Raw genomic sequence first — 12,516 nt, forward strand, 5'->3', positions numbered from 1 at the left:
TAAATGTAGGGGGATTTTTAAAATTGTATTCATTAATTTGTTTTCTATTAAAAGCAGATTTTAATTTTGTTTAATTTGAATCTTTTTCCTTTTTTTCTTCTTAGTATTTTTATATAAAATATTCAATAGAACCAGGTTCAAAAGTTTCGAAAGTTTTAAGAACCTTTCAGGAATCGGATTCGGGAAAAGCTAAGGATTCATCCCATGTTTAATATTACTCTGATGGTTTCTCTTCTCATTTTATGCACAAAATGTGCATTTTTGCATTGAGCGACCAGTTGCATCAAAAGATGAGAGTTGAAGGGAGCTTTATTATGCATTGCAAATGCAAGACAAATTCCAACTTAGAAAAGGAATAATGAGCAAATGCATATGCATCTATTGCAAATCTGATTTCTTTTACCAAATGCTTGCAAACTTTGGTTGAAATCAATAGGAATTAAAATTCCTTCAGATGAGCAAGTTAGTTCTGCAGAGAATCAGATTTGCATAGCCTACAGCGACAAATAGTTCAAAATGAACCTAAGATTAAATTAAAGGTCACTGTGAGACGTCTGTTCCCACGTGCGGACAGGCGCCATCTTGAAAAATCGGAGACCATATCGATCGTTGTGACGTCACAAGCTCTCGTTGCCTTTTCGGTAAGGAGCACTTCTCCATCAGTGTCTCTCTCCTTCGTCTCCTGTGTCTATCCTATCCTGCGCTTGATTTTCCCTGGAACGATTGTTGCTCGATTATTTATTGTTAGCCCGAAACTATTGCAAGAAAAATGACTGGGCTTAGCACCCTCTCCATTTTGAAACTCTGCATCGCTCTGATAGCTCTGAATTTTGCATTTGCCTTGCCCAGAGGTAAGTCCTCTTGATGTTACGGACATCTCAAAAGCTTTTCTTTTCTTGCTCCTGTATAAGATTTTGATGTATTAAAGATTATCTTCTCTTGTCAAAAGTAGATTTTCCATGTTCCAAAAAAATTGCTGATTGTATTCTTATGAGGAGGAAAATCACTTTTTATAAAGCTCTAAACAATCCAAAAAAATTTCTTAAGGAAGCCACCGGAATGTTTACTTGGCACTATTCTTTACTACGCAATTACCTTTTTGCTTTTGCGTTTGTAATTGGCACAAAAAATAAGTTGCTCGTTTATATTCTAATAAATGCAAAGCGAAGAATATTATAGCAAACAGCAAGTAAAGAATTCCGAAAATGTAAATGAAAGAAATATGAATTAATTCATAATATGATATAAGACTTGTAATTGACTAAAATACTTACTAAAAAAGCTAGTAGTCTGAATCAGTAAATCACTCTGATGACTAAAAATTTACCAATTTCAGTTTTAACGATGACTAGTAATTTGACAATTAGGATTTTTGATAATTAATAATTTACTGAGTTTAAATTTAGTTAGAATTTTTCGCGACTTTTTTATTTATTTATTATTTTTTTTATTTTTTTATTTCATTACCTTATAGTTATATGAAAATTGTTATGAGACTAAAAAATCCTGCATAGTTTTTATTGGCATGATTTTACTTAGAAAACCCATGTATAGCCACACATATTCTTTCACCATAAATTCATTCGTATGACACATTCATAAATTTATTCTTTAGAATATCGTTAAGTATTTGCTTATACTTATTGTGCAAATACTTATTGCGGTTTCTAATTATTTCAATTATTTCCTTTCTATGGATTTTGTGTTAAAAATTTCTTTAAAAATTTAGAAATTCTCGAAAACATCTTTTACATACAATTAATAAAAAAATTAATTTTGCGCTCAAGAAGGTTACCTTAAAAGGTTACTTTTACTGAAATAATAGTAGATATAAATGAGTTATTAAAAATATGAAAAATAATTCATTTACATAATTTATTTTCTAAATGTTTCTAATTAGGTACAATAAGTTGGAAATGCTTAAAGAACACTTAATTTATGTGCTTGGTATTGAAGTTACTGTAGGTTTTATTATTATATTAAGTGGCATTATAAACGCTTTATATATTAATTGAAGAATAAACACCAAGTCTTGATTAGTGTAAAAGCAATATTAATAACACTGTTAATTCAAATAATTTATTTTCAAAAATCACCTAATATGCATGTGTCAAGAGAAATGTTAACTCTATGGGAAGTCCAATTACAGGTTTTATATTTTATATAAAAAGACAGTTTGTTTTTCAACGTCAGGTCATTAAATTATTTCTTTTTCTAAAGTATTTGTTACTTTCGTTAAAACAAGGATAGCCTTACTATTGATTGTAATTCCTGCAATATAAAAAAATTGCAGATTTTTTTATCTCGCAATTTAATAAACAAAGTATAAAGTTGTTTTCGCAAAATCGTGATTTGTTTTTGGATCTCAGTTATATACTTTTAAAGTTTTGTTAATAAATTTTTATTGACCTAACAATAAGTTCACGCTGAAGAAAAAATTTGTATTGTAATGCTAATTACTTTTTTTAACATTTTTCTACACGTTACTCATTTGTCGGTAATCTTGCGTAAAAATGAAAGGAAAGTTTTTTTAAGCATATCTGTCAAGATTACCCGTGATTTGGTTTGAAAAAGTTATTAAGACAAAATCATATGGGAAAACTAAAAATTTCTTTATTTATGTTTGCAGTCATAGTTTAGTTCAAATTTACTAAACGGCTAATATTTTACTTTTAAGTATATTACACTAAATATGTTTTCAAAATTTAATTTTAATTTAAAAGGTGTTCGGTAGAAATATTTCTAATAAAGTTCATTACATTATTTGAAGAAATTTCTATAATTTTAGTTAATCACTGTTCTTCCTACATTACCATTATGATAATAAAAGATAATACAGAGGCTCGAGACTTTTCAACATTAGAAACTTTCCTAGTATTCACTATGTATGCTGATTTACTCTATTTTTTTTCTTTAATGAGTTCTCTCATTAAACGCCATTACGAAGACCATTTCGATGCTCTTGAAACTCGTAGTTAGTAAAAGATAAATTTTGTAATAGTATATGAATTTGATTTTTAAAAAATTCTTAAGGAGGAACATTCTTTCTTGTAAACTGAGCTGTGGAAATACGAATAAAATTTTAATTTGAAAATTTTCTCTTCCATTTCCATTCTCATCCATCTGTCCTTTGGCTTCTCTTCCATTTCCATTCTCATTCATCTCTCCCTTTGCTTCTCTTCCATTTAATGTTAAATTACATGTTTATGTTAACATATTGTTATACGTTTTTCTCAAGAAAACTAGTTTTATCATTTAAAAAAATTGTACAAGTAAAATATGCACTTTTATAGAATTTTGTTTTTCACAATTTGTTGCAGGCCCTGCTTACCAAGCTAAAGAGAACAGAATTGAGGCCAATGATGTAAGTAAAAAAATCTTTCATTTTCTTTCTTTCCCTCACATTTTACTTAAGTTATTCCTCTTCTATTTCCACCTTACATTATGATAATAATTTTATCAGTAAACTAAACTGAAGTTTCGAAACACTCTTCATCTATCATTTCGTGTATTTGACAAATACTTTTCAAACAAGTATAATAGTTATATATTCTATTACGGACTATTCTATAGAAGTCTTTAAAGTCTTCGTTAATACAGATATCTGGTTTTTCTTGTTTTATTATTTATTTATTAGCTCTAAGGGCGTTAGCCCGGAAGGGCTATTAATTTCGTTTTGCCATTTTGTGTTGAAAACTTTAAATGTCGGTTCACTTTTCAAATTGTTGCCACCAAATACTATCGCTCTGTGTTATATTTAAAGAAATTAAATAATGAAGAATCTCTATAAATGTATGTATGTTTCTCGCATTGTTAAAACAACGGTACCTAGAGCCATCAAATTTTGAATAACTTAATCTTCTACAGAATATGGGCTGGGCATCTGGAAGCCCTAATTTGGAATTTGAAATTTGTTTTATTACTTATTTCTTATTCTGTAACACTTCAACGAATTTTTGATTAACAGACTCAACAGTTTCAAAGCGAGCAATGGCAAAACTATACGGGGAAAAAAAAAAGACAAAAAATATCTCCAGCGTGCGAGACTGTGTATCGGAAATTCTAAAGATATGCTCATTATTATTTTGCGATATTCCTGTTGAAATGAATTTTATGGTTCAATTGCAAAGAATATTTAAGAAGCTTTTAAGAAGCTTTCATAAGCTTTTAATTTTAAGAATATTTTAAAATTCTCAAGTTCATGCAACATTTTCAAATGTCTCAAATAAATTTAAAACTTGTGAGATCACCAGTGCAAACTTTTAGGAAGTTTCAGTACGAAAAAATGAAAATGGTCAAAAACCTAAATAATTTAAAAAGAAATTAAACTTCTGTCTGTTTTTTTAAATAATTCATTTGTCGATTGAATATATATTTCTTCAATTTACTTTATGTAACGAACTGATTGCGTTTGTTTGAATCCTGTTAACAGACTAAATTTCTTCGCCTATTGAAAACAACGTGTACCCAGGGCTGTTAGATTAAAATTTCGATTTCAACCTAGAAAACAAAGGTCAAGAAAAAAGGCAGGCAAATTTAACTGTATTTTTACACTTACGCCATATGGGATGTTCAGGATCTAGACAATCAATCTCTATTATTCTTATAAAAATCAGCAAATCTGCGACATTAAAATTTGGGAGTGCTTTATCGTTTCTTAAGGTACAGTGAAATCTTAGGCTACTGCCTGACATCAATCGTTCTGCAATATTCTCATCAAAGTGCTTTTTCTTTGTTTCTATTGTTTTAACTAAGAACTCAAGGAAGAATATCATCTAAGTCTTTGCAAATTGGGGTTATTAGACTAATAAAAGATTTTATAAAAATTTCATTCGCGCTCTATATCATGTTCATGCAATAAATGTACTGGTCGTGTAGCAAATATAATGGACGGTTTCTTCTGAAAGCTATATAAAAAATGGTTTCTAAACTTTCATTAAATACTTCATCCTACTGGTTGAATTTTTTCCAAAGGTTGAATTTTTTCCATCGAAATGTTTTTAAATTAGCTTTTTACCTAACGAAAAACGACTTCGATAGACATACAGACACATCATAAGATAAACGTCACAAAGCATCCAGTGTTGCTGACTCAGATTGGAATGGTGAAACGCTGTATTCGATGCTTTCTCATAAGTTTCTCGTTATTTAAAAATATCATTAGACAAAAAAGCATTAAGTGTACCTGATGTACAAAACACCATAGCTTAAATCTTGCCTCTCTTCAAAGTTCTATTTGCATTAGCCTTGTGAAAATTTATTTAACATCAAGCCTAATTTTAAGAAAAATACTATACAGTTTAATAATCCTGTACTGAAAGTAAAAAGAAGGTGTTAAACAGTATTTAAAACTTAGCTAAAACAACATGAGGCCCGAAAGACTACATTAGAGCTTAAATCAATGGCTGCATGGCACAGTGGAAATTATATCGCCTGTTTATTTAAATAAAATTCAATAAAGCTGGAAAAAACGCTCTGAGGAATCTACACTTGGTGTTTAAGACGAGATACTACTATTCGAAAAAATAGGAAATGTTATCGTATATTTATTCCCATTTAAGAGTGCTCGAAAAAGCTGATTAGGAGGTTTCATTATTTAGGTTATTAAACTATTCATTATGCTGTAATAAATTAAATAAAAAAATATATCTATACCTTTATAGGAAAAATTCATGGAGGCATTAAAGAACATATTAGCTGAGTAAAAACATTATTCAATGTATGCTTTCGACAAAAATGAAATATTTCTTGAAATTTATGGCAACTTTAAGACGCAACTCTGAAGCAATTGCTTCTTCTAGCAGTTATTAGTTACGTATTGAATAAAAAAGCAATAGGTATTAAATTTATAGTGGACTTCGAGAAAATGTTAATTTTGATTACTTTCTAAGTCAATAAATTTATTTTTAGTATAATTTGACGGATTTTAAACTTTACACTTAATGTACTAAGCTTGGTCATTATCATACTAAGTGGAAATGTTGTTTTGTTGAAACTATATAAAAAGTTATACGTTTGATTTACGGAACTATTTATCTCCCTTCTCAGAGCAGAATGTTTCTCATAAAAGTTTCTATGTTATTTTGGGCGATATTGACACGAAACTATAGAAATATATAACTAGGATCAGTGTTAAAAAAGATGAAGCTTTTATGCTCTTTCTGAGAGCAATCTTTGTATTCATTTATAACGTTTATCAACACTTTGCCTTAACCTGCAAATTCTGGACAGGTGATAACTAGCGCACATTGCTATCTTAGAAAATAAAAAAATTAAAAATTCTAGTTATTGTTTCTAGACTATTTTGTTTTTCGGAGCCGGAAAACTTGTAGAATCAACTATGCTCTCTTCGAGGTTCAAACCACACATCTTTTATTTACTATCCTGAAGTTCTAACGAAGCACACTGCACACAAATAGAGTAAGTAAAAAAATAAATATAAAAACGTAATCCTAAACAGGCATAACAGCACACTTCAAAAAATCTGAAAGCTTTCAGATTTTATATTACGCCTAAAGGGGCGTCATTTTGAAAAGTGATAAAGACACTCGAAGTAATTCGACTCAAAATACCTTCGACTCAAAATACCGTTAGACAATGTAACGTTTTAGCGTTGCTACGCTGCCAACATAATACCAGTAAGAAATGCAAAGAAACCTTGCGCATAAAATATGCATGCTTGAAGATTCACGCGATGTTAATGTGAATGGAACGCTTTGAAATCGTTGAGTTTGTTAATCGAAAATTCATTAAAGTTTTAAAAATACACTACTGTACATTGAAAATATAACAGCAAGAAGGAGTGGCCCGAAATTATGAAACTCAGCAAACAGAGAGAGACAGCAAGGAACAATTAAATAATCTTTATTTCTAAATGATATGCATAACACAGAGCGAAAATAGCATTATTTCAGGAGGTTTTAGGACCACCTTGGACAGCGATAGACGACTTGGCCTCTCCTTCTTGCTGTTGTATTTTCAATGTCGAGTAGTGTATTTTTTAAAACTTTAACGAATTTTTGATTAACAAACTCAACGATTTCAAAGCGCTTCATTCACATTAACATCGCGTGCATCTTCAATCATGGATATTTTATGCGCAAGGTTTCTTTGCATTTCTTGCTGGTATTATGTTGGCAGCGTAGCAACGCTAAAACGTTACATTGTCTAACGGTATTTTGAGTCGAATGACTCGAATGAGTGTCTGTATCACTTTTCAAAACGACGTCCCTTTGGGCGTAATATAAAATCTGAAATCTTTCAGATTTTTTGAAGTGTGCTATTGTACCTGTTTTCGATTACTTGGTAGATTCAATGAGGCTACGGATGGTGTCCTGAGGAATGGCTCTCCATTCCCTGTCAACTTTCAGACGAACTGAAGACCATCAGTTCATCTTCTGAAAGTGGCAATGGCAGGATCTGCAAATGGTGTCCAATCACATCGCAGACGTGTTCAATTGGTGCAAGATCAGGAGAGAAAGGTGGCCAGGGAAGTATCTGCACAGCTTGCAGAGAACGTCAGCTGATGCGAGCAGTGTGTGGTCGGGCGTTATCTTGCTGATAAAGGGCACTTGGCACTCCCTGAAAGAAGGAAATTGTCACCGGCCGCAGCACATCATCCATGTATCATTGCACCGTCATAGTACCCTGAATGCAAACTAGAGGTGACATGGAATCGTACGCTATTGTGCCTTAAACCATGATGCCACGTTGTCGCGCTGTGGGACGTTCCACAATTGCTGCCGGATTGGACCTGTCTCCACATCGACGCCACACTCTTAAGCAGCAATTATCATTGGAGAAACAGAAGTGTGACTTATCTGAGAACACAACCCTGTGCCATTCCTTCGTTCACATTGCTCGATCCCGGCACCATTGCAGACATCAGCGTTTATGATGTGGGGTCGATGGCAGTCTTCTTAACGTACGACTCGAGTGCAGGCCACTAGCCACCAATCAATGCAAATGGTTCTGGTCGATATGGGACCATCCAGGGTGTCTTGAACATGCTTCGGAATGGAGATAGATGTGGCTAGTGGATGCGCCACCGCTTTTCGGCCGTCGCGTCGATCCACGCGTGTTGACGTCGTTCTGTCTGCACTAAAACCCCTCGAACTTGCCACATTTCCTTGGTCCAACCATCGTTGCCACAGTCTGTGCACTGTAGACGCATCTAGGTGTGTGTCAGCTGAGATTTGCCGTATAAACCAACCTGTCCTTCTCCGTCCGATCACTATGTCCTTTGTAAAATCGTCTGTCTGCTGGAACTGCCTTCATTGATGACGGCCTGGCATTTTCTGCTATTACACTCGTCCTCTGAGGCAAGAATAAATTTTCTACGATGATTTCCCTAGCAGAAATAACGGTTTGAAAATTGAACATTCTGCAAGTTCCTTCCCTTCTTTAAAGTACTCTGGAGAGCTGTGCATTTCTCATCACTCGCATAACTCGGTGACGTGCGTCTAACCTGAAATTTGAATAATTTTCAGGCCACTCCTTCCACATTCTCAATATCGAGTAGTGTATGAAATAGATAATAAAGCAAATTCCAAATTTAGGCTTCCTGATGCCCATATTCCAATGGACGACTATACTATTAAAAATTTTATGTCTCTAGGTACCGTTGTTTTTTCACAATGAGAGAAACATACATAAATTCATGCAGATTCTTCATTATTTAATTTCTTTAAATTTAATGCAGGACTCTAATATTTGCTGCCTAAAATTTGAAAAGTGATTCCGACTTTTATAGTGAACCAACGCAAAATGCCAAAACGAAATTAATAGCCCCTCTGGGCGAAGGCCCATTTGGGCTTAAAAAAGGGACAATTGTATATCACATTATTAATATTTCTTTTTTAATTAACTTATTTGATTCCTTTTTTCCCAATTCAAAATTTAAGTTCATTCCAAATAAAATTAACAGATATTTTCTGATTTATTTTTTAAATTTGTATTTTTTAGTAATTTTTATAAATTTTTCGAAGAAAGTTTGAACTACAATCTATAAAATTTTTACCATCAACTTAAAGTTGATGTAGTTTTATGCATACCTGCAAAAAATTAGAGTTCGTTATTCAAAATTTCCGAAATTATACGTGAATTTATATATTGTCGTGTTTTGAAATTCGGCATATTAGTTACTAACGATAATAAAGCCAAATATAGTTTACGCACCTTGTTAAAATTCTTTCAAAGAATTAACTACGCACATTCTTTTCCTTTCGTGCGCAATGAAAGGGAAAGGAAAATAGGTTTCCATAAATTGTTTCACCAAGTAAATTATTCTTGGCATGATCTGAAAAAAGCGCACCAAAATAAACTTTTTAACTTCTCAGTAAAATATTATTATTTACGTGTTCCTCCTTAAGGCACTACACGAAGGAAGAAATGTCTTCGTGGAGCACATTCTAAGTGAAACTGGTCCGTTTTCACACGTTGCACATGGGAAAAACCATGAAGACACCCATACAGCCAGCCTGTTCGTGAGATTCAAACGTCGGACTGAACCAACAGTGTTCAGGTATTTTACCTCTCAGCCACTGGTGGGCTCTCGGTAAATTTATCGCCAAATTTTACAAAATTTAATATTTAGGCATAATCTGAGTCGTAGAATCGAAATATGGAAAAACATTCCGAATAAGTCCGATTTCGTGTCAAAATAACAATGTTAGCACAACGCTATATGTAAATCTAATATATATCCTAAGTCACGCTTTCATGACATAAAAATCGCGAATTAAATTTCGTTGATCAGCCCAGTAGAACGAGAGAGGAAGAAATTTTGTCTGTGTGCGTCACGAGATCACACATGGAGGTATGTGATATATACTTACATTTCCCGTACTTGAAAAGATCCAGGTAGCGACGATTTATTGTCCGTGACACTTTATTCCAGGTGCCACTGGAGACGCTCTAGTGCTTTCTGGAATTGAGAAATGTAAAATGTCAACTGTGATCCATCGGAATTTGAACCAAGCAGCTTCTACTCGCTGACTGGTTTGCGTGGGGAATTGCGGTAATTCCTTACATCCAACCGTTGAAATTTCGAAGGTCAAAAATGTTGCATGTTTAACATTACTTGAAAATTTTTTCCTTTTCTTTTTTAAAAATAACTTACGGTTTAAAGCGACTACCAAGTTTTCAAAATACAGCAAAAAAAAATTATCAAATCCCAACTTCAAAGGGAATTCAGTAAAAGCAAAGAGCATCGGCCGGAAATGCACTCCTTAGATTTTCCTAAATATATAAAACGAATTACTGCTAAGTGAAACGGTAGGAAAGCAATTTGTGTTAGGTAATTGTAAACAACTGTATATGCAAAACAACTGTATGTAACAGTAATGCAAAACAATTGTATATTCTTGTTTAATATATGTAAATTAAAGTAAAGGATTTTAAAGCTGAAGTGTACCTCCTATTTTCCAATTTTTTCGCCAGGCTTTAGGAAGTTATTCACTAAAAGAACTGTTTTTCCGATTTTACGGTTCATTGTAGTTCCATCAATCTTCTCTTTTCCTTTACTTTAAGTAAACCAGATTTTGATGGATGAGATTCGATAAACAACACAAAAATAAACTCCTTGCTTTTGTGGAAAAGACTTTTAACGTATTTCAGAATCGAAAAGTACTGTCTGTCCATATTGTTGTTCGAAAAATCTTTCTTACCAGTGAATATACTTTTTTATACTGCTTTTAATGCATAAAAGAAAAAAAGCAAGAATAGAATTTCAGAAAAAAGTAATATTAACTTAGAAATTATACAGTTTGATTCAAATTTTAAGCTTAAGATATCATTAATTGTTTGTGTAATGGTTATGCATGTTATATAGGAACTTAACTAAAAATATTATTAAGCAATGCAATAAAATGTATTTATCAAAAGTCGTCAGAAGTATAGATTTGACGGTCATTTTGTCACAGTATATCTCTTATAGGAAAAGAAGATTTTTGTAAATGAAACATTTTTTTAAAAAAAATTAAGAATTTTTGTTTTTTTTAAAATAAAAACTTCATAACGTTTTGTCCTAACATCAGCTCAATTTTCTTCATCAGAAATGAAATTAATGTGAATCTAACTAAACAGTTAAACCGAAAGAATTAGGATATCGTTGGGAGTTATAAACATCACACAAAGTTCTTCTTACTAAATAAAAGTAGTATTTAAGAATGACGACTTACATTCATAGGATCGATGCTACGTACAATCGACTTTGTACTGAATCAACAATGAATACTCCCGATATGACGCAGAGTCAATCCGACCGATATTAATTTATAAGGTATTTTCTCCTTCCTTTCTAACAATCTTTTGCCCTGTAACTGGAAACAATTGTGTAACTGGAACTCAGGACGTATTCGGAACGTCTGGCGAGGGCACCGGACATCTTTCAGGTTCCTGCATCGATATAATCCAACGATTAAAAGTTTCTAGAATGCAATTAACACGCTATAAAAGAGATTTTGATAATGTTGCATTAATAAATAAGAGCATTAATACACATTTTTCACCTACACAAACTTATAACAGGCATACAGTTAAAATTGCGTGGGACCCACATTTTAACACACGTAGACATGTTTATAGGATTCACAAAACACGACAGGCTTGTGTGTGTAAACCACCAGGACTTTGCCACTAGAGATGCAATTATAGTTTTTCGCTCTACTGTATTATCTAAAGACGTTTCAAGGCGTAACAGTGGGGCAAAGACGAGTGAGTAGGACACATCTGCTATATTGTTATAGCTATGAAAATCATGTTCTACTGTATCACTGCAGTGCAGTTAGGAGATAACTGCATACGTATATGAATTTCAGAGTGCATTATAAGAATTTATTAATATGTATAAGAATATGCAATTATTATATTGCATATTCTTATACATATTAATAAATATGTATAAGAATAAAAATGTAGTGTACTCCCGATTATCCCGGCTAATGCCGGAGAAGAAGGTCAGGGATAATCCATGTTATCAGTTTTCATGCATATTGTATGCATTCATTTCTTAAATAAATCAATAATTACTTAGATAAATATTATCTGTCGGTCATTTTACTCGAATCCCCTTTCGTCGACGAAATCAAATAGTGTTTCAGTAGAAGTCATTGCTGTCCCGGAACTGTTGTAATGACTTGTAGGGAGCATTTTTGCTTGTATTTTCAATATCTTTCTTCGCCTCTTCTGTTCTTGTGTCATATGAAACGATATCCATATCACTCAAGCATTGAAAATCAGGTTCATTCGAGCAACTGTAAGACCAGTCCTCGATTTTTAGGGGTCAACATTTCCGAAGGATTTTACATATTAAATTTTTTGGCATTAAATTAAAGTTGTAATGCCAAAATATTTTTTAATGTATAGTTATAACTACAGTTATTACCTCAACTTTTTCACAATTAGATGAGTCTCAGATTTCTACATTAAGAAAAATCTTTCTTTGCACTCATATTTGTGCGCATGTTTTTTACACTCTCACGCACAGAGTGTGCGTACGTGGTTGTTGCTACACAC

General features: G+C 32.5%; 1 protein-coding gene across 1 annotated transcript in view; it reads left to right on the top strand.

Annotated features, from left to right (window-relative positions):
* The first annotated feature begins 641 nt into the window (after positions 1 to 641).
* Positions 642 to 12,516, top strand: part of LOC118199158 (uncharacterized) — a 33,256-nt gene continuing 21,381 nt past the window's right edge. The window contains exons 1-2 of the mRNA XM_035370960.2: positions 642 to 851; positions 3,321 to 3,364. Coding sequence (XP_035226851.1) covers positions 770 to 851; positions 3,321 to 3,364 — 126 coding nt within the window. The 5' untranslated portion in view covers positions 642 to 769. The remainder of the gene's footprint in view (positions 852 to 3,320; positions 3,365 to 12,516) is intronic.

This window comes from Stegodyphus dumicola, chromosome 6 (assembly GCF_044657685.1).
Source record: "Stegodyphus dumicola isolate Sdum_Otavi_A_Nest chromosome 6, ASM4465768v1".
Taxonomy (NCBI): Eukaryota; Metazoa; Arthropoda; class Arachnida; order Araneae; family Eresidae; genus Stegodyphus; species Stegodyphus dumicola.